The 25366-nt window shown below is 39.6% G+C and overlaps 1 protein-coding gene across 7 annotated transcripts in view; it reads right to left on the bottom strand.

The window, feature by feature from the left end:
* Positions 1-25366, bottom strand: part of KLF12 (Kruppel like factor 12) — a 521123-nt gene that overhangs the window by 253553 nt on the left and 242204 nt on the right. For all 7 annotated transcript variants that reach the window (XM_043477481.1, XM_043477486.1, XM_043477488.1 and 4 more), the window contains one exon: positions 9640-9729. In XM_043477481.1, the coding sequence (XP_043333416.1) occupies positions 9640-9729 (90 nt within the window). The remainder of the gene's footprint in view (positions 1-9639; positions 9730-25366) is intronic.

The raw sequence follows: 25366 nt of genomic DNA, 5'->3' as shown, positions 1-25366 counted from the left end.
CTTGGTTTTTTATACACAAAATTTTCAATGATGAAAATGTTTTCAGATGTTAAGAGTTCCATTCCTGATCTGAGTGATCCACAGGACTGAGATGACTTAACTATTAAAACTGATCCTTGAACAATATAGGACCTCTTATACACGAATTGTTTTCAACAGTAAATACTGCACGGTCCACCTTGGTTGAGGCTTCCCTTATAGCTCAGTCAGTAAAGAATCTGCCTGCAGTGCAGGAGACTCGGGTTCGATTCCTGGGTCCGGAAGATCCTGTGGAGAAGGAAATAGCAACCCACTCCAGTATTCGTGCCTGGAAAATCCCACAGACAGAGGAACCTGGCAGTAGTTAAAGTCCAAGGGGTCACAAGAGTCAGACACGACTTAGCGACTAAACCACCACCAACTTGGTTGAATCTGTGGATGTGAAACACAAACATGGAGGAACCTTGAATATGGAGGGCTGAATATAAACTATAATTATATATCCAACTAGCGTAGAGGGTTGATACTCCTAACCTTTACATGTCTCTCAACTGGAACCTCACTTTTCATATACAACTTAGTTCTCTAGTCAGAAGAAGAGTTTTGTCAAAGCCAACATTTGCTTAGGAAGTAGCCACTGTAAATAAATATAGGACCATTTATTCACACAGAGTAACTTTTAAAAACTCACTTTCCATTTGAACTACCTAAAGCAATTTCTGCTTAATTTCTTCTTTAGCCATTGAGTTCAGTAATCCATACTAGCTCTTCCAAGAACTGTTCCACTCGTGGCCATCCTGGATGAATGACAAGTTGGAATCAAGACTTCCAAGAGAAGTATCAATAACCTCAGATATGCAGATGACATATGTCCACCCTGATGGCAGAAAGTGAAGAAGAACTAGACCCTCTTGATGAAAGTGAAAGAGGAGAGTGAAAAAGTTGGCTTAAAACTCAACATTCAAAAAACTAAGATCATGGCATCAGTCCCATCACTTCACGGCAAATAGATGGGCAAACAGTGGAAACAGTGCCAGACTTTATTTTCTTGGGCTCCAAAATCACTACAGCTGGTGACTGCAGCCATCAAATTAAAAGATGCTTTCTCCTTGGAAGAAAAGTTATGACCAACCTAGACAGCATATTAAAAAGCAGAGACATTACTTTGTCGACAAAGGTCCGTCTAGTCAAGGCTATGGTTTTTCCAGTGGTCGTGTACAGATGTGAGAGTTGGAACACAGAGAAAGCTGAGCGACAAAGGTTTGATGAGTTTGAACTGTGGGGTTGGAGAGGACTCTTGAGAGTCCCCTGGACAGTGAGAAGATCAGTAGAGTCAATCCTAAAGGAGATCAGTCCTGAATATTCATTGGAAGGACTGATGCTGTGCTGATACTCTGGCCACCTTATATGAAGAACTGACTCATTGGAAAAGACCCTGATGCTGGGAAAGACTGAAGGCAGGAGAAGGAGACAATAGAGGATGAGATCATTGGATGGCATCACCGACTCGATGGACATGAGTTTGCAGAAGCTCCAGGAGGTGGTGGTGGACAGGGAAGTCTGGTGTGCTGCAGTCCATGGGGTTGCAATAGTTGGGCACAGCTAAGCATCTGAACTGAACTGGTTTTTTCCTTGCCATCCTCTCCACACAGGCAGATCACTACTTAGCCAAACCCTTAAGGGGACCAGTTTAAAGATCCCCAGAGCCCTCTCTCTGTACAGCTACTATCTTTCTGTTATTGTTCACTTTAAAACTGGCTGCCTTGACCTCTCCAAATTCCAAACCCTGCCTGCTTACCTCAGTGTGACTGCCGGGTCCTCTCTGTTTGGCTCCAGGAGGTTGAGGCAAGAGTCAATCACATACTTCGTCCTCCCACTCCCAGAGATTACAGACTATAACTTCCTGTTGTCCACTAGGTAAAAAACATTTCATATATTTTGTATGGTTTTCTAATGTTTACAGTAAGAGGTTGATACCCATAGCAGTTAATCTCTCACAGTCAAGAAAAAAAGTCCTCCAAGGGCTAAATGAGATCTTTTTGTGAGACACTTAGAGACTATGCATCAGTTTGTAAACATTAGCACAAGAAAACACACCCAGATGTAGAGAAATACACACCTCATGCTCCAGATTTTTTTTTTTCCTTATTCTCCCACAACGACAAGTACATGAAGGAGAACATCATCATTCAGAAGCTGAAATATTTTGGAAAGGTTAATTTTCCCCCAAGCAAAATTCCCAAAAGACTCAGAGCATGAGTTTGCTTTAAAAATGTGCTCCTTTTTACAAAGCACTGACCCTATGCAGACGCAAATAACGCTTGAAAAGAACAGCACTTCACATTCTCCGCAACTAATGAGACTGCAGTTAGAACCAGTCATCTGTGGATACAGAGAACCATCGCCGCACAGAGGGTCAGGGTGTCTGGGTGGCGGGCAAAAAGGAATGAAGCTGAAGGGAAAAAGTACATTGCTAATGGGAAAGAGGAGGGCAGAATTATCAACTTCATAGCTTTGCCCAGGGCAGGCCCCGAGGGAAGGGATTAGGCTGCCAGCTATATTTCCCTTGGGTGCTATCTGTAATTACTATCACAGCTCATTGATTTTCAATTCTTTCTATTAATACATTTATTGGCCATTCTGACATTATTAAAAATCAGTCCAACTCTGCTTCTATAGTGGAAGAGAGCTCTTCCCTAAAATGTGAGTTTTCTAAGAATAGGTATTTTTTTTCCTGCTTTTTTTTTTTAAAACGGTCTTCTCATATTAGCAATAACCCAGCTTCTGCCTATGTTTTTCTTTGAAGCCAGGTAGTGACATGCAAAGATTTGACTAGAGATCAAAAGATCTCAAGTAGTGGGTCATCAGAGAATATTAAATGATAAGCAAATTCATATGTCTAATATAATTCTGCCAATTTACTAACTATGCTGGCGCCTGTTCCCACAGTAGGGGAGGTAATAATGAGGTGCTGCTGAAGGGTAATGCAAGTGGCATTTTTATAATGCTTTCTCGTCTCTTCTGATGAAGTCATTAAAGTAACACTGTCTTACTAAGCTTTGACACACAAATGTATATTAAATCTTTTATGTTAAATTAAACATAGTGGTTTACTGAGGAAAAAGAAGCTAGATGTGTTGTTGAGTGTGTTTTCTTTTCCTCTAAAACCACTGAGTTCTAATGTAACTGCCAATCTCTAATCTAGGTTCAACTACAGTGAGGGTCCCTTGGACTGCAGGGAGATCAAACCAGTCAATCCTAAAGGAAATCAACCCTGAATATTCATTGGAAGGACTGATGCTGACGCTCCAATGCTTTGGTCACCTCATGCAAAGAGCTGATTCACTGGAAAAGACCCTGATGCTGGGAACGACTGAGGGCAGCAGGAGAAGGGGGTGACAAGAGGATGAGATGGCTGGATGGCATCTTTGATGCCATCAATGGACATGAGTTTGAGCAAACTCCAGGACCTATTGGAGGATAGGGAAGCTGGCATGCTACAGTCCATGGGATCACAAAGAGTTGGACATGACTTAGCAACTCAACAGCAATAACAACACTTGCACTTGTTTCCATTTGTTTATTAAACCTAAGGACTGGGGGCTTTTCCAGAAAGGCACCTGTCTCCATATCCTCTCAGTTCTAAAGTATGACTCTGGCTCCCACTTACAACAAACAACATCTGCATTGATCACTCTTTGCTGAGCCCTGCCAATCAACTCCTTGTGCTGGGAGGATGAAGAATAACAAGAAACATAAAGCATGAGCTCTGCTCTTAAGGAAGCAGCAACATAGTCACCTTAAAGGCACGAGTCAGTCCGCTGTGACACAGAAATACCTCCAACACCTTGCTATGGATGTCCTGAAGAATGGTGTACAAAAGCTACTCCAGAGAAAAGACCATTATTCTCTTTTGTCCTAACTCTAAAACGAGGGCACTCAGGAATCTCTGGTCCAACCAGGGCTGATGCTCTCTGGTAGGAAACCATGAAGGATATAATGGAATGTATCTCTCCTCTGCGGCCACACCTGTCCCCTTCCCAGCTCCCGGGCTGTGGTCTGTATAAAATAGACATGAAAGCCTACTGTTAGCACAGGGAACTCGGTGCTCTGCGGTGACCTAAACGGGAAGGAAATCCAAAAAAGAGGGGACATATGTGTATGTACAGCTGAATCACTTTGCTGAATAGTAGAAACTAACACAGCACTGTAAAGCGAATATACTCCTTTTTTGTTTGTTTTTTTTTTTAATGGGCAGAACATCCAATCTCCTCCTCTCTCTCAGCCACTCTCTCACCACCCACTGGTCAGAACTGCACCTGCCTGGACAAGAGGAGAGAGAGGAGGAGAAACCAAGAGCAGAGGAGGGACTCTGCTCCACCCCCGTGGAAGACTCCTCAGGTCTTAGAACATGAAGAAAGAAGGTGACTGAATGAGAAGTGATTCCTGCCTGTCCCCCTCTGACGCCTGTGCACCTACTATGTATCTGTCATATTTTCATTGAGAGCTTTTAAAAAATCTCAAACGTATATACAATCAGGCAGAAGTTAAACAAGCCCCCCTGTACCCACTGCCCAGCTTCACTAATGATGAAATCATGACCACTCTTATTGTATCTCTAACTCCACTCATCCACCCTCCCATTTTGTTTTGCAGCAAATCCCAGATGTTGAATCATTTCATCTGTAAAATCATCAATAACCATCTTTAAAGAAGGCGAACCCAGAGTTCCTTTTTTAAGAAGTTATGGTCAAATACAATTATCACACCAAATGGTGATATCACTTTTGTCTTAAAATAATAATTGATGGCTGCATTCATTCTGTATTTCTACAAGATAATATCTGACCAGAATTTGAAACATTTTTCCAAACACGCTTGAATAGAAATTAAAATGAAAAAGAACGCTTCTGATTTGAGATTTACTTAAATCTTCTCAGGATTATAAACTAAGGCAGATGTTGAAATCGCTCCTCAATAACTATGAGGACTGCAGAAATGGAAAGTGAAGCAATGGGGCCCTTTCTAATTCTGTTTTTCCTCAAAAGGAGAACATTCGGTGAGCATCCACCACATGTGGGCAGGCTCCTTCCTGTGAGGCTAGATGGTCTGCTTCACTTCCCAGGTGAGGATGACTAGGTGGACAGAGACCGGAGGCCAAAGGGGCCCACAGAGCAGGCCCCCGGCTAAGGAAGCATCTGAACGCAGGCCTGTCTCACCGTAAAGTCAGTGCATTTCTGCTTTCACATACAGGCATTTTCATCGCAGTATCACTTTTAGATTCATAATTAAAAATGCTTTCTCTCATTCCTGCCTGCAATGCAGGAAACCGGGGTTCGATCCCTGGGTAAGGAAAATCCTCTGGAGAAGGAAATGGCAACCCACACCAGTATTCTTGCCCGGAGAATCCCATGGACAGAGGAGCCTGTCGGACTATGGTCCATGGGGTCACAAAGAGTTGGACACCACTGAGCAACTAACAGTTTCACTTTCTTTCACATCATGCCTATTAACAGAATTAAAGACGGTCAGGCTGAATTTGGAAGGCCTCATCTCAACACCCCCGCTGCACAGATGAAGACACAGAGGCCTGGAGGTAGGCAGTTCCTTGCCAATGCCATTCCAGCTGGGGAGCTGCAGGGCCACGAATAAAATCACGTTTTATGTCTTTGAGGTGGTGCCCGTTCTCTGCATACAGCCTTATCTCTAGGTGTAATAGTTCCAGAATTCCTCCTCCTGCTTTAGTCCTGGGCTCAGTAACACATTAGAATATTCAAAGGCTGACAGCATTTGGGCAGCTCTTGTCCCAGAAGAACACAAGCACCAAAGGTCACAGACAAAGTCAGCCCCCACTCCACGCTGGACCCCTGGAGTATATCACAGGAGCACGTGACCTTGCCATGGACCACACGGCAGCATGTGATGAACTACCAGTGAGCCTGGAGAAAACTGAAGTCCCATTTCAGGAGACTGGAATAATGAGCGACCTCAATACAACTAACCACTTTTCTGGTGGCTCAGATGGTAAAGAATCTGTCTGCAATGCAGGAGACCCGGGTTCAATGCCTGGGTCGGGAAGATCCCCTGGAGAAGGGCCTGGCTACCCACTCCAGTATTCTTGCCTGGAGAATCCCCATGGACAAAGGGGCCTGGCGGGCTAAAAAGCAGAGTCAGACATGACTGAGCAACTAACACTTTCACTTTCAAGGGTTCCAAACAGAAGGGAGACACGCAGAAGTGGTTTGAATGAGCCACCCTTATCTATCCAGTTAACATGGGTGCAAGATGAAGACTGTCACCAATGGCAATCTCTTATTTTCAATGCTTATCTTTATGTTCACAACAACCTTACAAGGTAGACGGAGCAGCTTTATAACTAGCTGTTGACTGATTTCATATTTTGCATTATGCCAGTTAAAATGCCTGGAGGAGCTACATAGACCATGTATTTACCCAGTGCCAGAACTACAAGAAAAAGGCAAAAAATAGTTCTTGCTCTTTAAGGGCTTATAATCTAATTGAAGAGATGGGACCACATACACACATCATAAAACTATTAAGGAGATGAGGCAAGGCAGCCAGAACTTTTCCGAGAGTGAACCGAGTGGCCAACTTTGGCCTGTTCCACGATCTTTCTTTAAGCTCTAAAATGAGCTCATCCGGCCCTGAATTCCTTGGAGGGGTGGGGGCACATGCAGAGACCAGCTGACAGTTGGAGACCTAAGGGGCTATTTATAGCAAGAAAGAGAGAAGGAACAGATGCCTTCATGGCGCCTGAGACAGGAGGTCCATGAACAGTAGCAGATCTTACAATGCTGCCTACAGCCTGGAAGGCAGGTTCACTTTCCTTGTCCTAAACACTGATGGAACCTAGTCTTAAAACTAGGTTTCCTGAGTGATTACAGAAACCCACCAACACACAAGCTTCAGCCTTTCCATTCACTGCTATGATGCATAGGTACATTTCTATAATTTTGTTCACTGCAACATCTCATTTTCAAAAGCCCATAATCATATGTGTGATGATTTTAATTTCACTAATATATTTACATTTTATTATGAAGAATCAAACTTCAACCAGACTTTAATACTCAATAAGGAAAGAGTTCTGTAACATGGAAATCATGTTTAGAATCTAGCACTCCTTATCTTAAAATAGTTCTGAGATTCTGAAATTCCACATTATTATCACCCATCCTATCATCCTCAGTGAAATACTTCAGTAAAGGAACCAAAATTAAAGTTCACTAAATTGCTGATAAGATCTCTTTAAAGGGGAGTTGACTTAAAAGTATTATAAATGACTAAATACAATTAATTAATTATACTCTATAAATAATCAATCACAATACAATTCATTAAATAGTGTGGTGTGCTTCTCTTAAAGTTTTATTGTCAAAGAGAATGCAGTTATATCTGCCACGTACTTAAGAAAAGTACATATACTGCTAAGAAAAAGAATAAATTCAGCTTCTATTCCCCTCCAACTTACAAAATCTAAATTAGGGCTAAAATATCAACATCAGTCTCATTCACAAGGAGAAAAATTGATTTTAATGAATTAAGTAAAACCGAGAACTTACAACTTTTCCTGTCCCTATTTGAGGACCAAAAAATACTTTCTATAAATAATGTGACACGAGTTACTTATGCACGCTGTAAAACCCCTGGGAATACTGGCTTTTGTTTTTTATGTACTTAAATCTTTCGTGCAAGCCTTACTTTAAAATTGGAAAATGACAGTAAAGGGGAGAGAAGTGCCTAGATGTTCTTAAAGATTTCCAAGCCTGTGACAACAGTGCTCTATACTGGCTCCGACTAGTAGCCCTGGTAATATATTCTAACTGGTCTTCTGTACATACAGTATATTTTGGGGTTTTCTGCCTTCCTTCAACATGTATGACTTGAACAGATTTGCTGCTATTCAAGTTGAGGAACATATTGTGAAATAAAAGCAACACTGTGAAATATACTATTTTCACTTTTCCATCAGGCTGTCTTCTCCAAATGAGATGTTATGGTTTGTATGTTTTGTTAAACGTAGGCCGTGTAGAAATGTATTTTATTAAACTGATGTTAATGTATTTAGATTAAGAAAACAGAACCGTGAAAAAATAAAACACATTCTACTGTGGTTAAGCTAAACAATAAAGGCAAAAAACTGGAGGATTTAACATGCTGAGTATCAGGCTAGAAAATCCAGGTGAACACATGACTTTTCCTGAAGGTTTGTTTAAAATTAGAAAACAATTATTAATAACTGACATATAGTCTTTTCTTTCACCATGGCTTACTGCTTCAATCTCTGGGTATCAGTCATTACATCACATAGAGAACTGTGGGGTTGTATTTTTGGTTGACATACTCCACAATGCTCACTTCAGAGCTCCCTAGTCTACACTGAACATAAAGATGAAACGAAATCCTCTACATGATGGGAGTCTGTTTCAGACACTGGCTTATACAGAAGAGAAATTTTTTATTATGAAAAGCCACACAGCCTGGCACAGAGTGCTCAAGAATGGGGCGTTACTGGAAGACCCTCTAAATGCAACCCTCAAGATCATTGCCCTTGACTGCCCTCATTATGAAATCCTTTTGCTATACCAACATCCTAACCTCCTGAACAGGGTCCCAGAAGAACTCATGCACACTGATTTTTTTAACTATGAGATTTTACTCACACTTAAAATATCTTTTGATTGTTCAATTATAAAACATTGCTAAGGTTTTGCTTTGATCTTGATTTAAATAAAGGATACATAAATAAGAATAAATATTTAACTGATGTCCTTTTTTTTTTGGTCATAAGTACTTGCTCTGTAATGCTAGCTTAATAAGATATATAGACTGTGCTTTCTCCCTTAAACAATAAAAGGTGGTCAGACACACATTGCCCTGGGGATGGTTTTCACAAGTGAACCTATTAATATAATTAGCCTCCAACTAATAAAATTTTTTTCACATTAAAAAAAAAAAAAAGAATAGATGAGAAAAAAAAAAAAAACAGTTCTATAATCTGAATAAATAAATAAATAAATAAATGTTAACAATTATAAAATCACCCACATCCTTATTAAAAAGAAAAAGCTAGCTCTGCTCTTAAGTCTTCATACCCTCAGTAGCCATAAACTGTCATTTGGCTATGTTATGGTTCAACAAGCTTTCTTTTCCCTTTATGTGCTTTTTGAACTCACTGACCTAAATTTCATCAACTCTAAGAAAGGGTAAACACAAATGTCAAAAGAGAAGTCCATCCAACAAACAATAAACCTTCCCCTACCTGTACTCTGCAATTTCCTGACTTGGTAAGAACCCATCTATACTGACATTGAGGTTATAGTCTCATTTTACTTTGTTAATACTTCCCCCATGCTCTGGATTTTTATACTTTCCAAAACATGCATCCATTTAAACAAAGCCATATGGTCACTATGTCTTTCTAAATTTAGGAAGCTATCTTTTGTAAGTTAGTAAAGTTCTGAGGTTGTATATGGGTAAGAATCACCCACCGTCTCAGAGGATTGTTACTCAAGAGACAAAAGCTGAAGCAAGTGAAAAATCAGAAGTGTTCTGCAAGCCTCAAAACACTCTGGACATGAATGCCTGCCAGGGTCTGAGAGAAAAGGGGGTGGGGCGTCGTCAGAAACTTCCGCTTACCCCTTGCTCAGATTCCAAAAGCTCTGTTTTGACTCTGACTGCCGGCATCCCATCAAGCATTAACATTCTGTTCTCGAAGGTGTTGATATTCTGAGAATAAAAAAAAAAGGGAGAGAGGGAAGTTCAGCTATAAAGTGTTCAATGGAGGACATCTGGTAGAATCTGCCATCACTGTAGCACATTTAGTACCGCTAACCTAATTTTTAACAATATAGTATAATTAAATGAGAATACCCGCACCACCAATTATCCCCCCATTCTGAACTTTCATTAGAAATAATGACCAAGAACTTGAATTAATCAGTCTGATTCTCTGACCTCTGGGTTGCAGGTCAGATGATAATAAACTGGAGTGAGGAAACCTTACATTAATTTATATGGGGCCGGAATAATTCATCAAGCTTTTGCAAATAGTGGAAGGAAATGCAAGGCGAGTTTCTTTCTTCCTTTAGCTTTGGAGGTTGTACTGCATACAGAAATCCATAAAGAACAAAACAGATCACAATAATTTATATACTCTCATATTCCTGTCAAAGTCTAAATAATTTTAAAAGCAAGAAAATATAATACTAGACAGTTAATTCTGGTGTTGTGGCATACCTGACGCAATGAAAATTTCTACCTATCAACCTCAAACATCTTCTTCGAAAACAACTAATGTAACTATTGGATTAAGAATGAATTCTTAAGCTGAAATCATAATCAAAGAATAAACAACAATTTGTTTTCTGTTCTTGTATGTGTTTGGCTCCATTTGCCACCTCTTGAAAGGAAAACCTTACTTCTATGTGGTTCAACAGAATTTCCAACAACATTTATAAAAAGATTAAATCAAGGTTATCTTTGACTAATTCCCACGACTTTGGGGATTTTCTGAAGTCAATAACCTAGGAAGAGAGTCATAAAGCCACACATCAGTTTTGCTTCAGGCCAAAATCAGGCTCATGTTTTAAAATATGTTGAGAATGCCAACTTTACTCTCAAATACTGATTAAACCCAGAAATTAAAATCACTAAGTTTGATTGAATTTTTAGGATAGTTTCTTTGCTTGGTTATAGAATGTAACCATGACACTTAAGTGGTCTTACTAAAGGAAAAAAGACATTTTCTAAATGTTTGCCTACATGGTGACAAAGGTTAAAATCACTTCTAAACCATCAAGTTTTCCCCATTCATAGAGTTGATTTTCTCCCCAGCAGACAGTTAAATAAAAACTCCCACTTCAACACATCATAAATTAAATGCTTTTATTACCAAATAATACCAACAGAGCGCAGCATGGTGAAGCTCTAAATATTTCTCCCATTTCTTGACTCTCTTTTTTGTTTAACAAAAATACTCTAAGAAATAAAATGTATGGAGCCACTCATGACAAATATTTGCTCAAAGAAACCAACAGCAAGAAGAAAAAAGCAAATTTACACTAAAGCTAACTAATAAGCATTCAGAAATCCCATGCTACCTAGTTTGTTAGGGAATAAAAAGAAAATTACTGTCATGTTCCTCTCTTAGAAAAGTACAATATTATTAACACTGGTAGGATACTTTTTTTAATGTTTGCTTTTGATTTGTCCCTATCTTGGAGGGATTTTCACACCCTCATGGCTTAGAATAGGAGGAAATCTGGTGTTAACTGGTGAGCTCAGTGCATTTGTTCCAAGCTTAAAATCCTTTCAGGGAGGCTGATGGATTGCTTACACATCAGGCATGGATCTCAAATCCCAATGGAGCACTTGCTTCCACGGTTGGAAGTGGCCAGCTGGGCTTGCTCCCTCTCAGCCTCAGGGAAGCCTAGGAAGGAGGTACCCAACCCTCCAGTGCCCAGTCTTTCAGAGCAGTCAGGAATTTGCCCTAACGAAGCTTCTGGGAGGCTGTTTGGTTGGTAGACAATGAAGGATGAGTTGATATAGTTTCCTACCCCGGAGGAGGTCTTGCCCAGGTGGAAAGCGAAGAAGATGCCTTGCAAAGAAAGGGGAAAGACAAAGAACGATTCTGGAAAGGCAGGTTTAATGAACTGTTAGAATCTGATTAGAGGCTAATGCCCTTTTAGTGCTTTGTACCAATTTACAGCTGATATACTTCAGCTGTTTTCCTGGCTGGCTGTGATCAACTCATTCTTTTTTTTTAAAAAAGGCAAGCTAACCAGAGTCTTTGAAGTTAAAAACAGATAAATCATAAAAACCTGACTGGGTTCATATTCCATTGAGTACATTTAAATATCACTGCATTTGCAATATCATTTGTGTTGCTGTTGTTGTACTCAAATAATTCTAGATGTGTTAAAGACACGATTACATTTCAGTTTCATGTAAAAGTCAACAAAAATCCAATACATTTTCCAAAAAACTTTCTTTTTAAATAAAGTTTGCCCTGCAAATATTTCTCTTCCCCTGGTTTTTCCAGGATCAGCCAAAGCACAGCCATAATAAACATCATAAATAACACTGTTCACAGCTAAGGAACCAATCTTTAAGAAACTCTTGCAACTAATACAGATTCAATCCATACATATGCCTGAAAGTTAGACTATACACACATGAAGGATATTAATCTCTGCATTCATGATTCTAACCTTGTTTAGCACAAAGAGAAACACACATATTCCATGCATCACACCATATTCCAGACCATCCAACAAGGTGTATGGTTTTTATAAAGCACATGATAATTCTACAGCATTAAGAGTACAGTCCTTGGAACAAAACACAATAAATAGATTTATCTCTCTAAGCTAAAATCAGATACATACAGTCTCAATTGACTGCAGACTTTAAATATATAACAAACTGTAATAATTTGAAATTGCTGTCAAACATATCTTGCCATGATCTTGATCAAAATGCATTTACAGGAGAATCCAATTGCCCGATTGAGTCCCCAGAGGAAAATAAAATTACAGTCATCAATTTTAGCAACATGGTACTCTTTATGTTGTGACAAACTTTGTGATATTATATAACCCTATATAATTTATGTGCACGTTTATGTTCATGCACACATCTATATACCTATGCTACTTATTTCATATGAGTAAACTGTATCAATTATAGCCAAATTTACCATCAGATTAGCTGACTGTTGATCAGTTACATGTGCACTGGATCAGAATGGTACTCTGGACAGTCGTACCTGCCAAATAAGATTTGGCGCTTAGCAGTCCAGCTGATACTAGTTCTCCCAGTCAAAGGAGGTATAAACCAACAGTGCTCAATCCTGGCATCTCATAGTATTCTGAATGGAACATGGAGGAAGGAAAAAAAAAGGATGCTTACTGATAATCTCTCATAAAAAACAGAGAACAAGGATGACTTTCCAAGTCAACTACTACAATCTGGAGTGGTAGATTGGAATCCTCCAGTTCCCAGAATGCAGGTCTCCTCCACTCCCTCCTCCAGAATATGGGTTATCCAGTTTGGACAATTTAAGTAATAAAGAACAAACTAGTCAACATTCAATAAATCTAATTTTTAAACCAGGTTTCCCTTCATAAGCCAAAAATATCTACTGAGATTTGTTGTGATTTCTCAAGATGCAGGACATATTCATTTAAACATGCTTCCATCATGAATCTCCAATGTTTGGCTAGAGGTACTGTTGAAGAAGACTCTTGAGAGTCCCTTGAACTGCAAGGAGATCCAACCAGTCCATCCTATAGGAGATCAGTCCTGGGTGTTCATTGGAAGGACTGATGCTGAAGCTGAAACTCCAATACTTTGGCCACCTCATGCAAAGAGTTGACTCCTTGGAAAAGACCCTGATGCTGGAAGGGATTGGGGGCAGGAGGAGAACGGGACAATAGAGGATGAGATGGCTGGATGGCATCACCAACTCGATGGACATGAGTTTGAGTAAACTCCGGGAATTGGTGATGGACAGGGAGGCCTGGCATGCTGTGATTCATGGGGTTGCAAAGAGTCGGACGCAACTGAACTGAACTGAATGAGAAATATGAATTGCCCCCACCCATGCCCATGTTACATTCAACAGTGATCAAAGGGACATAGTAGCAATTCAGGATGCATGCACCAAATTGGTGGAGGTACGTTCAAAAAAGATTCTGAAGAGTTTATAATGCAAACATGCATGCGTGTGTGCTAAGTCCTTTCAGTTGTGTATGAATCTTTGAGACCCTGTAGACTGTAGCCGGCCGAGCTCCTCTGTCCATGCGATTCTCCAGGTAAGAACACAGGAGTGGGCTGCCATGCTCTCCTCCAGCAGATCTCTGCGACTAAGGGATGGAATCCGCGACTCTTAGGTCTCCTGCACTGGCAGGCAGGTTCTCTACCACTAGCGCCACCTTGGAAGCCCTAACGCGAACATACCAACTGGTGAAAAGCATCACCCTTTGACTACTTTTTGGGGCTTCCCAGATGGCTCAGACAGTAAAGAATCTGCCTGCAATGCAGGAAACCTGGGTTCAACCCCAGGGTTGGAAAGATCCCCTAGAGAAGGGAACAGCTACCCACTCCAGTATTCTGGCCTGGAGAATTCCATAGAAAAAGGAGCCTCACGGCTACAGTCCATGGGGTTGCAAAGAGCCAGACATGACTGAGTGACTTTCACTTTCTTATAGGAAAAGCAAAAGTATCAGATTATAAGGAAATTGGACTTTGCTAAAAAACCATTTCATAGAAAAGTCAATCACCACCCTTTTTGACCCAATTCTAACATAACAACAAAATCAATGGTAACAACTTTTTTCAAACCTTTATGCCATTCAACCAATAGGTCATTTCTTCAGAGAAGACATTAATTGTTTGATCCAACTCCCAAATTTTGGCTGAAATCCAAGAGAATGAGTGAATTTTTGCTCTTTGTAAGGATCAACACATCTCAGAGATTAGAATACTGTCCAGTCAAGGCTTCCATTATCTGCTGTTATGCAACAACTATCACTGTACTATTATTAATATCTTGGTAACACACACAATGGGCTTTCCCAGTGGCTCAGCCATGAAGAATCTGCCTGCTGAGACTCAGGGACACAGGATCAATCCCTGGGTTGGGAAGGCCCCCTGGAAGAGGGCATGGCAACCCACTCCAGAAATCTTGCCTGGAGAATCCCATGGACAGAAGAGCCTGGCGGGCTGCAGTCCGTGGGTCACAAAGAGACACAACTAAGCAACTAAACAACAACAAGCAAACAAATAATAACACCTACTATTTGCATATCTACTGTGGGCTAGACCCTGTGCTAAGAGATTTGTACTCATTTAGTCCTTATAGTAAACCAAGAGGTAAAGACTGTTATCAGAAGATGAGGCATTTGAGACACAATGAGGTTAAACCGTCCAACGTGATACAACTAGTAATTGGTGCAGCTTGATTGCAAATCAACTGAGCCTGAGTCCGAGCTAAGCTCCCATCCACTACACTCTCCTCTCCCTCTCCTTCTCACTTCCTCTTTCTCTGTGCACACATGCTCACAGGCAACCCTCATCAACACGGGAAAAGACACGAGCCCCTTACTGAAGGCCCCAACAGAGGAACTCCTGAATCTCCGTCAATGGTTCCTTCTCAGGGCTGAGCTGATTCAGTCACTGAACAAATGGGACGTGCAACTTCCAATCATCAACGAAGTATCAACATTTTGGGGAATAACAATAAGAATTCAAGTAAGTCACTGGTATCAAAGCTATTCCACATTTTCTTCTTTAAATCAATCTTTCAACATATTTACTTGGCCTACTACGATTATATATTCCTATCGTAGAAACACCTCATAATTAATTCAGTCAGTCCCATCCTGAATTCAACATCCAGAAAAATCTATGGTAATCTCATCTGCTACCTGTTTTGAAAACAGTCATATCCTCAATGGCTCAATCAATGTTTTCACAATAGTTTCATGCACTTAAGATGATATAGGAACTCCGTCTTCTACCTTTTACATTCAAGAGACATACATTTGGGCCTCACATATAATTTATAATCACTTAAAGTATAAAAGTTTATTTTTTAAGCTCACATAGCCTCAACACTGGTAAATCAATTTTGTAGTGGGCATACACATAATCAGAGTAGCTCCAGTGGTACAAAATAAACACTAGTTCATATGTAGACTGCCACTCTGGCCCACTTTCATTTTTCATTGCTTTGCAGCATGGCAGAGTGGATGTCACATTAATGACCATATTTAACTGGGACCACTAGCAGTCAAACTATAGACACACTGGGACTCACAACTTAAATCCCCTTCAGTGGTTTCAATGATCCATATATACATTTTCCTTAAATATCTGTCTTCAGTCTCAAAAACAAAACCCTTCCATAATCACCTCACACTGAAACATGGAATTGTGTCTTTCTTAAGAACTGGTAAAACTGCACACGCAATGCAGTAACTTGTATTTTCCTGATAGCAAGAATCACTGTTTTCTATGTTGGTAAAGGGTCGGGAAGATCCCCGGGAGGAGGGCATGACCACCCCTTCAGTATTATTGCCTGGAGAATCCCATGGACAGAAGAGCCTGGCTACAGTCCACAGGGTTGCAAAGAGCTGGGCACAACTGAAGTGACAGTACACAGCACAAAGTGTTAAATTATTGATAGACAGTTTACACTAAAATTTTTAGAAACGTCATCTGAGCACTTAAATTTCCACCCCAGCATTAATACAAACTATAATAAAACTTATTATGTCATTCATATTCTGAATTATTTGGTCATGAGTTGATCAAATCTCTCCTTAAACAGGTAGTGAGGGTCTCTGCTACAGCCAAGTTATTTCATTCTATCCAAGCCATGTCTGTGAACCATGAGGCACTACAAGAGATAATGGGGCAAAGTCAGGGACTAGAGAATAGAAACAAGTGAAACACAGTGAAACACAGCCACAATACAACTCCAGGGTCTCATAATTTCAAAAAGTAATTATGTAACAACTACAATACCTATAAACACATATATAGAAACAAGTATAATAACAAGACAAAGTACCATTTACTGAGCATTTATGTACCAAGGGTTGTTTCAGGTGCTTTATATTATCATTCATTCATTCAAAAAACACCGAGTACTAGGCACTGTTGAGATATTTAGGAAACATCGGTGAACAAAAGAGGAAGTTTTATAGAGTTCCATTCTAGTCATTTAGTCTCCCAACAATTTTTTTTTAACTATGTGCATATTAGACAAGAAAATTCAGGTTCAGAGAGATTAAGCCATCTGTCCAAGGTTACGAAAATGATCACTAGTCTATATCTGAGACTAATATCTATTTTCTACTGCTACCTGGGATAGAGATTCTTAACTACTGGGTGCTTTGACACTGGCTTCAAAGCTTCATGAGCCCAGCAGTATCTCAGTCACTCTGGCTAATGTCCTTCAGGCTGTTCCATCAAAAGGCTGAGAACCAGGACTACAGTGGGAGGAGCAAGGCAAAGGCGGGCTGATCATGGATACACTGAAGGGAGATGATGTTAAGGTCATTCTGAAGTCCGTGTGTGTGTGTGTGTGTGTGTGTGTTCAGTCACTCAGCCGTGTCTGAAGGTTTACCTTGTTCTAGAACAAGTACCTCGAACCAATCATCCGATGTGCCTCTAACCAGTTACCCAACCTTGTTTTCCACCATTCTGCTCAGGTTACACCTCAACCAGGTCAAATATGCTGGTCCTCCAAGTCTCCGTATATTCGATTCCATCTTTGTGTTCCATCTCTAGCTGACAAATTCCTTATCTGCTATTACACCAGAATGTAAGTTCCAGGATGACCATGACTTTGTCTTTTTGTTCATAAGAGTATGCCTATCCCCAGGTTTATATGTGTATCTAACAGGTGGCTCGATGGTAAGGAACCTGGTTGCCAATGCAGGAGATACAAGAGACGTGGGTTCAATCCCTGTGTCAGGAAGATCCTCTGGAGTAGGAAATGGCAACCAACTTCAGTGTTCTTGCCTGGGAAATTCCATGGACAGAGGAGGCTGGTGGCCTAGAGTCCATCGGGTAGCAAAGAGTCGGACACGGCTGAGTGACTGAGCCACACACAAACAATACATAGTACTTGCTCAGTAAATGTTTGTTGAGCTAATGAAAAGAATAAATGTAAATAAATCTAAAATCATTTCATGCCCAGAGTTCATCTGACCCAGGTGATAACTGTTGAGAAACAGATGGGAACAGGTTCATGTGTGCTCAGTCGTGTCTGACTCTTTGCAACCCCATGGGCTTTAGCCTGCCAGGCTCCTCTGTCCATGGAATTTTCCAGGCAAGAATACTGGAGTAGGTTGCCATTTCTTTCTCCAGATGGGAAAAAGAGCATAAGCAATGAAGGACAATGAAAGTCTCATATTTGTGAAGAATATTAACAGATTTCGTGTGGCTGGAACATCATGTGGTTCACTGGAAAAGAAACTAGAGGTAAGAGCAGATAAGAAACTTGGTGTTAACTGGCAAATGGTCTTATATGGTATGGTAATTCACTGAAAAGTGTTTTTTAGTGACTGCAGTGTGCTAGTTGAAAGAAGCCCAAGTGAATGAGAGAAAGACTTCTGGTCTTAAGAAAACTGGAGGTAAGTGAGGAAGAAATGTGTTTGGGCAACACACAACAGGTGGCGAGGCATCATGAAACAAAAGCATAATATGTTTAACGTTTGTGTTTGGAAAGCTAGCACTGGACTTGCTTTGGAAGATGGCTTATATACATATAGAATTTGATGCAAAGGAAGTAGCCACAGGCTACTGCAGTAACTCAGGGGAGAGGTGGTGAGGTCTTGACTCAACGCAGTGGCAGTGGGAATGAGGAGGAGGAAGATTCTTTGAGAGAGAGTTTACAGGAAGAAGGAACAGCTTTGGATGACTGACAAGGAAGAGGAAATATGGGGAGAGAGGCAGCAGAAATGTTAAGAATGGCACTGGTTTTCTACATTGTACATGAAGCATGAGGCAGGAGGTCCAGTAGGAAAAGCCAAACATGCCATAAAGATTTCAACATCCCGTAAAGGACCTACTACACTCTGGGATACATGAATACTTGGGTATACTGTTTAATTTGCATACATTTTTGCTTACTCAGGAATCTGTTACACATTGAAGAAAATGTCTCACAAGCTGAGTATGTTTGAATATTATAATAGATATTAGTAGAGTTAAATTTATTCAAACATGGGTTTGGTTAAAATAAGGGGAAAAAACTATATAAAGAAGTCATCTCGTAAGATTATATATTCAAGACAAGAATTAACTATGTCCTTACTTTCACTTTTTTCCTGGGGTTTAGTGTTTTACAGACTTTCATGGTTATCAAAACTTAGAACAAAATAGGTATTTGCCAAAGTATGAGTTTAAGAGTACTATATATTAACGTATTCATCACCACTTTCCTTTATGAAAAGTCATTTGGACAGTAATGAAAAAAATGCAGAACACTGAACAGAATATGCAATGAAATAACATCACTGGTCCTCTGTGCCTAGGGACAATGAAGATTACTATCAAAAATTAAGTCATTTATTTTCTGTAGGAAACAAAGGAAATGACTATTAACCTGTATCTCCACCTTTCCTGACCTACAGTGATGTCAAATGGGTCCTTATCAAACCCAAAATGGATTATCTTATTAAAACATGAGCTGCTGAGTGCTTGTCTCTGGTATAGCCTGAAGAAACAGCACTGAAGAATTGGGAATATGCAAAAAAAAAATCTGAGGAAAAACAAAAATACAAGTTAACTTTTTTTTTCCCCCGTTAGAACTATTCTAATGAAAACAAAAAGAAACAATCAACCACAAGGGTCTCCACAGTGGCCAGAAAAATACATAAACTTATAAACCAGGTCTTATATTTACTGCCTTATTAAACATATTATTGGGTTAAGATTTTGTAACAAATATCTCACATTCCTTGAAAACCCTAGTATGTTTGAAAAAAGTAAAGCTAAAACAAATGACCTTTACAGTTTATTTTATCTAAGAAGGATTGTCAAAGCATGTAAAAGCTCTATGTAGTGTTTGTCATGTTACTAAAAGGTGAAACAAAAATAATTGCTTTTAAAGGATTATATCAAAAATACAATGGTGCAACCACTGCATCGCCTGGACAATCATGTAAGACACATCACTGGAAAGGTCGTTCCTCTCTTTCTCAAAACTCTAGGTCCAGGGAAGGCAATGGAGAAAGACATCACTAGTTAGCTACCAAAGGCAAAATACATAGGCTCAACCCAAAATTTAATCTGTCAGTTCCAGGTACATCCACCTCTAGCCGTTATCTCTCCAGATTCTTCAAACAATGTTTTCAGTTGTAATAATGATGATATCAAATTCCATACTAATTTGACATTTTTACTGGTAATGCTCTTACACATCTACTTTCACTTTATCTAATTTCATCTCCAAGAATTCTGACTACTGCACCTTTCACTTTTTTAAAAAGCATTCTATCTTCCAGGTCTGTGTTTTTTTTCTGTAGACTTTAAACAATTATACAGAAGTGTAAGTTAGAAGATTGCCCAGAATACAGGCCCAGGAACACATTTCCTGGGTTATGATGTTCTCATGGTTTCAGTTTTCTTACCTGTAAAATACAGATAACAGTCTACTTCACAGATTTTAAGGTTTCATTGAGATCATGCATACCAGATACTTTAGCACAAAGCATTTTAGCAGTTAGTTAATATTAAGGAATTTTAATTAGTAGTAGCAGTTATACTATTACACCCATTCTACTAAACTCTGCAGAGCCCTCATGGTTTTATGTGTATGATTTCTCTATATGAACTACTATATAACTAGAATGAAAATGGCAGATTTGATAAAAGTACGATTAATAGGAATGCATGAAAGATTAATCTACACATTTAATATATATTTCTCATGATGAACAGCAACAGTGAACTATTTTATCAGCTTTAAACTGTGAGGATGAACACCAATAACAGAGACACAGCTCACCTCGCCACAGGCATCTCAATGAAGACGTTTAGTATTCTCCAACTGCTGGGCACAACCATGTAGTGTCTGATAGCCCTTCCTAGCAATCAAATGTTATCTGATGCAGTGCTCAAAGCCTTTTCTTATGGTTCTCCTTCACGTCATTACCCAGAAACACATTATTTTAAAGAAAGATATTTACAACTACAACATATTCTCTGTAGGAGAACAAACCTACAGAGTACCCTGTAATTTGAGCTGTGGAAAACTTACACTAAGTTATTTGAGGAAACCAGAACTACATAGGAAACAAAAATCCAACTGGCCGCAAGTTTAAAATCTGTCTGTGTTTCAGGGCAACATGAAGCCAGGGATATTCACACCTCCATGCCGTCACCCAGGCTGCTGTCATCTTGAATGCCCCTCCCCCACCTCCGCATGTCCTTTTATCACTCATCTTTATGCCACATTAGAATTTCTATAAAGGCTGTGTGAAACAGTGTGTGTGTGTATGTAGATAAATAAAATCTAGGGTTACTGTCCCTATAAAACAGTACTTTTAAAGTTCTAAAATGCAACACAAAAGGAAAATCAGAAAAGAGACAAAAGTTTACTCAACAGAACTCTGAAATATACTTTTTATTAAGGAATTATGTAACTGTATGGCATTTGTTTAGGCCTTGTTACTTCCTCCAACCTCTTAATAACCAGCACCCACAAAACCGGAAGCAGTACGATTTTGAATCTGTGTAACACACTGTCCCCTTCATGGATCACAGCCTTGTCAAGGCGAAGGGGCTTGCATAATTCAATGAAGCTATGAGCCATGCCACGCAGGACCACCCAAGACGGACAGGTCATACTGAAGAGTTCTGAGAAAATGCGGTCCACTGTGAGGAGGAAATGTCAACCCACTCCAGAATTCTTGCCTGAAAAACCCCACGGACAGTAAGAAAAGGCAAAAAGAAATGAAACTGGAAGATGAGCTCCCCAGGTCAAAAGGCGTCCTATATCGAATTGGGGAAGAATGAACTGCAATTACTAACAGCTCCAACAAGAATAAAGTGGCTGGGTCAAGGCTCAGTCATGGATGTGCCTGGTGGTGAAAGTAAAGTCCAATGCTGTAAAGAATAATATTGCATAGGAACCTGAATGTTAGGTCCATGAATCAAGGTAAATTGGAAGTAGTCAGGCAGTAGATGGCAAGACTGAACATGGTCATCTTAGGAATCAGTGAACTCAAATGGACAGGAATGGGCAAATTGAATTCGATGACCATTACATCTACTATTGTGACCACTTTATCTACCTTTAAGGGCAAAAATCCTTTAGAAGAAATAGAGTAACTCTGATAGTCAACAAAAGTGTCCAAAATGCAGTACTTAAAACAACAGCATGATCTTGCTTTATTTCCAAAGCAAATCATTCAACATCACAGTAAGCCAAGACTATGCTCCAACCACTGATGCCAAAGAAGCTGAAGTTGATCAGTTTCTATGAAGAACTACAACACCTTCTAGAGCAAACAACAACAAAAATGTCCTTTTCATCACAGGGGATTGGAATGCAAAAGTAGGATGTCAAAAGATACCGGCAATAATAGGCAAGTTTGGCCATGGAATACAAAATGAAACAGGGCAAAGGCTAACAGAGTTTTGACAAGAAAAACAGGCTGGCCATAGCAAACACCCTTTTCCAACAACCCAAGAGATGACTCTACACATGGACATCACCAGATGGTCACAACCGAAATCAGATTATGTTCTTTGCTGCCAACGATGGAGAATCTCTATACAGACAGTAAAAACAAGACCTGGAGCTATGACTCAGATCATGGGCTCCTTACTGCAAAATTCAGGCTTAAATTGAAGAAAGTAGGGAAATTTACTAGGTCATACAGGTACGACCTAAATCAAATCCCTTATGTTTATACAGTGGAGATGATGAGTAGATACAAGGGATCAGAATGCCTGAAGAACTACGCATGGAGATTCATAACACCATATAGGAGGCAGTGATGAAAACCATCCCAAAGGAAAAAAAAAATGCAACATGGAAAGGTGGTTGTCCGAAGAGGTTTTACAAATAGCTGAGGAAAAAGTAAAGCAAAAAGCAAGGGAGAAAGGGAAAGATATAGCCAAATGAATGCAGAGTTCTAGAGAATATCAAGGAAAGATTAAAAAGGTCCTCTGAAATGAACAATGCAAAGAAATAAAGGAAGACAGTAAAATGAAGAAGACTAGAAATCACTTCAAGAAAACTGAGTATCAAGAGAACACTTCATGCAAGAATGGGCACAGTAAAGGACAGAAACAGTAAGGACCTAAGAGAAGCAGAAGAGATTAAGAAGAGGCCACAAGAATACACAGAAGAACTATACAAAGGAAGTCTAAACAACTCAGATAACCATGATGGCGTGGTTACTTATCTAGCGCCGGACATCCTGGAGTGTGAAGTCAAGTGGTCCTTAAAAGCATTAATGTGGAAAAAGCTAGTGGAGGTGACCCAATTCCAGCTGAGCTATTTCAAATCCTAAAAAATGATGCAGTTAAAGTACTGCACTCAACATGCTGGTAAATTTGGAAAACTCAGCAGGGACCACAGGACTGGAAAAGGTCAGTTTCCATTCCAATATCAAAGAAGGCAATACCAAAGAATGTTCAAACTACCACACAACAGTGTTTATTTCACATGCTAGCAGGTTTAAGCTCAAAATCCTTCAAGCTAGGCTTCAACAGTACAAGAACTGAGAACTCTGATGTACAAGCTGGATTTAGAAAAGTCAGAGGAACCAGAGATCAAATTGCCAACATTTGTTGGATCATGGAGAAAGCAAGCAAGATCCAGAAAAACATCTATTTCTGATACATCAATTATGTTACTTTTTTTCCTTTATTTTTATTAGTTGGAGGCTAATTACTTTACAAAACTGATAATGTTAAAGCCTCTGACTGTATAGATCACAACAAACTGTGGAAAATTCTTCAAGAGATGGGAGTACCAGGCCACCTTACCTGCCTCCTAAGAAACCTGTAAGCAGATCAAGAAGTAACAGAAGCGGCCATGGAACAATGGACTGGTTCAGAACTGGAAAAGGAGTATGTCAAGGCTGTATATTGTCACCCTGATTACTTTTCTTGTTTGCAGAGTACATCATGCAAAATTATGGGAGGAAACGCAAGTTGGGATCAAGATTGTTGGGAGAAAGATCAACAACCTCAGATATGCAGATGATACCACTCTAATGGTAGAAAGTGAAGAACTAAAGAGCCTCTTGATAAGAGTAAAAGAGGAGAATGAAAAAGCTGGCTTGAAATTCAACATTCAAAAAACCAAGATTATGGCATCTGGTCCCATCATTTTAAACGGGGAAAAAGTGGATGTTGTCACAGATTTTATTTTCTTGGGCTTCAAAATCACTGCAGATGGTGAGTGCAGCCATGAAATTAAAAGAAGCTTGCTCCTTGGAAGAAAAGCTATGAAAACCCTGATGGTGTATTAAAAAGCAGAGACATCACTTCTCCGACAAAGGTCTCTATAGTCAAAGCTATGGTTTTTCCAGTAGTCACACATGGATGTGAGAGTTGCATCATAAAGAAGGCTGAGCACCGAAGAATGGATGTTTTCAAATAATGGTGCTAGAGAAGACTCTTGAGAGTTCCTTGGACAGCAAGGAGATCAAACCAGTCAATCATAAAGGCAATCAATCCTGAATATTCACTGAAGAATTGATGCTGACACTCCAATATTTTGGCCACCTTATGCGAAGAGTCGACTCATTGGAAAAGATTCTGATGCTGGGGAAGATTGAAGGCAAGAGGAGAAGAGGGCAGCAGAGGATGAGATGATTGGATGGCATCACCAGTTCAAAAGGCATGAATTTGAGCAAACTCAGGAGATAGTGGACAGAAGGGCCTGACATGCTGCATCCACGAGGTTGCAAAGAGTTGGACAGAACTCAATGACTAACCAACAACAAACGTAACACACTGTATCCAGGAAGTTTCTATTACCTTTCTTGCTATTTCATAGTAATTAAGTCTAAATTAAATGCTGCTTATAGAGAGAAGACACATGTTTTGTTAAGGAGGTCCACTGTTGTAACTCAAGTATTCTTTGAGACCAGGTCTTTTCAACATCTGTACCAATGACATTTAGACCAGACAGTTGTTTGTTGTAGCAGTTGTCCTTTGCATTATAAGATATTCAGTAACACCCCTGCCTTCTACCACTAGATCTCAGAACATCCCTTCACCCCAACAGTCGTTACAATAAAAAAATGCTGTTAGAAATGGCCAAATGTCAAGGGAGAGGCAAAGGGGAACGGCAGGTGAAGGCAGCTGCCCCATCTAGAAAGAACTATTTTATAATTAATGATATCATGAACTCATTACAAAAGAATCTTAACATTATGTTGGATTATATTACCCAGTAGCATAAATACAATCCCAGTATTAATAGAAACTAATACCTGATTATAAAGACTATCTATAGTTGACTTTAAAATATACCTGATTGGAAGTTAGAAACATTTTTTAAGATGGTTTTACAGTTTTGTTCTAATTCCTTCTCTTCTTTCTGCAAATCCAAATTTTCCCAGAAACAAGGGCAAAGATTCCAGGAAGGAGTTTCAAGAATTTGCTCATTAGTTCAAGCTACGGAAACTGAAAGAAACCTGTAAGGATATCAATATTAATATAACAAGTCAAGGGAGCTTCTGGCCTCACTCTTAGATACGGCCAGTGAGAACCTACCAAATTAGTCTCAAAACCCTTCAATGTAAGAAACTGTAATTACCCAAATGAATATGCTGACTCAACTTTCAATAAGAAACTAAAAGAGTTTTCATTCTAATTTTCT

Source organism: Cervus canadensis, chromosome 9 (assembly GCF_019320065.1).
Source record: "Cervus canadensis isolate Bull #8, Minnesota chromosome 9, ASM1932006v1, whole genome shotgun sequence".
NCBI classification, from domain to species: domain Eukaryota; kingdom Metazoa; phylum Chordata; class Mammalia; order Artiodactyla; family Cervidae; genus Cervus; species Cervus canadensis.
This window is presented reverse-complemented; position numbering and strand designations above follow the sequence as displayed.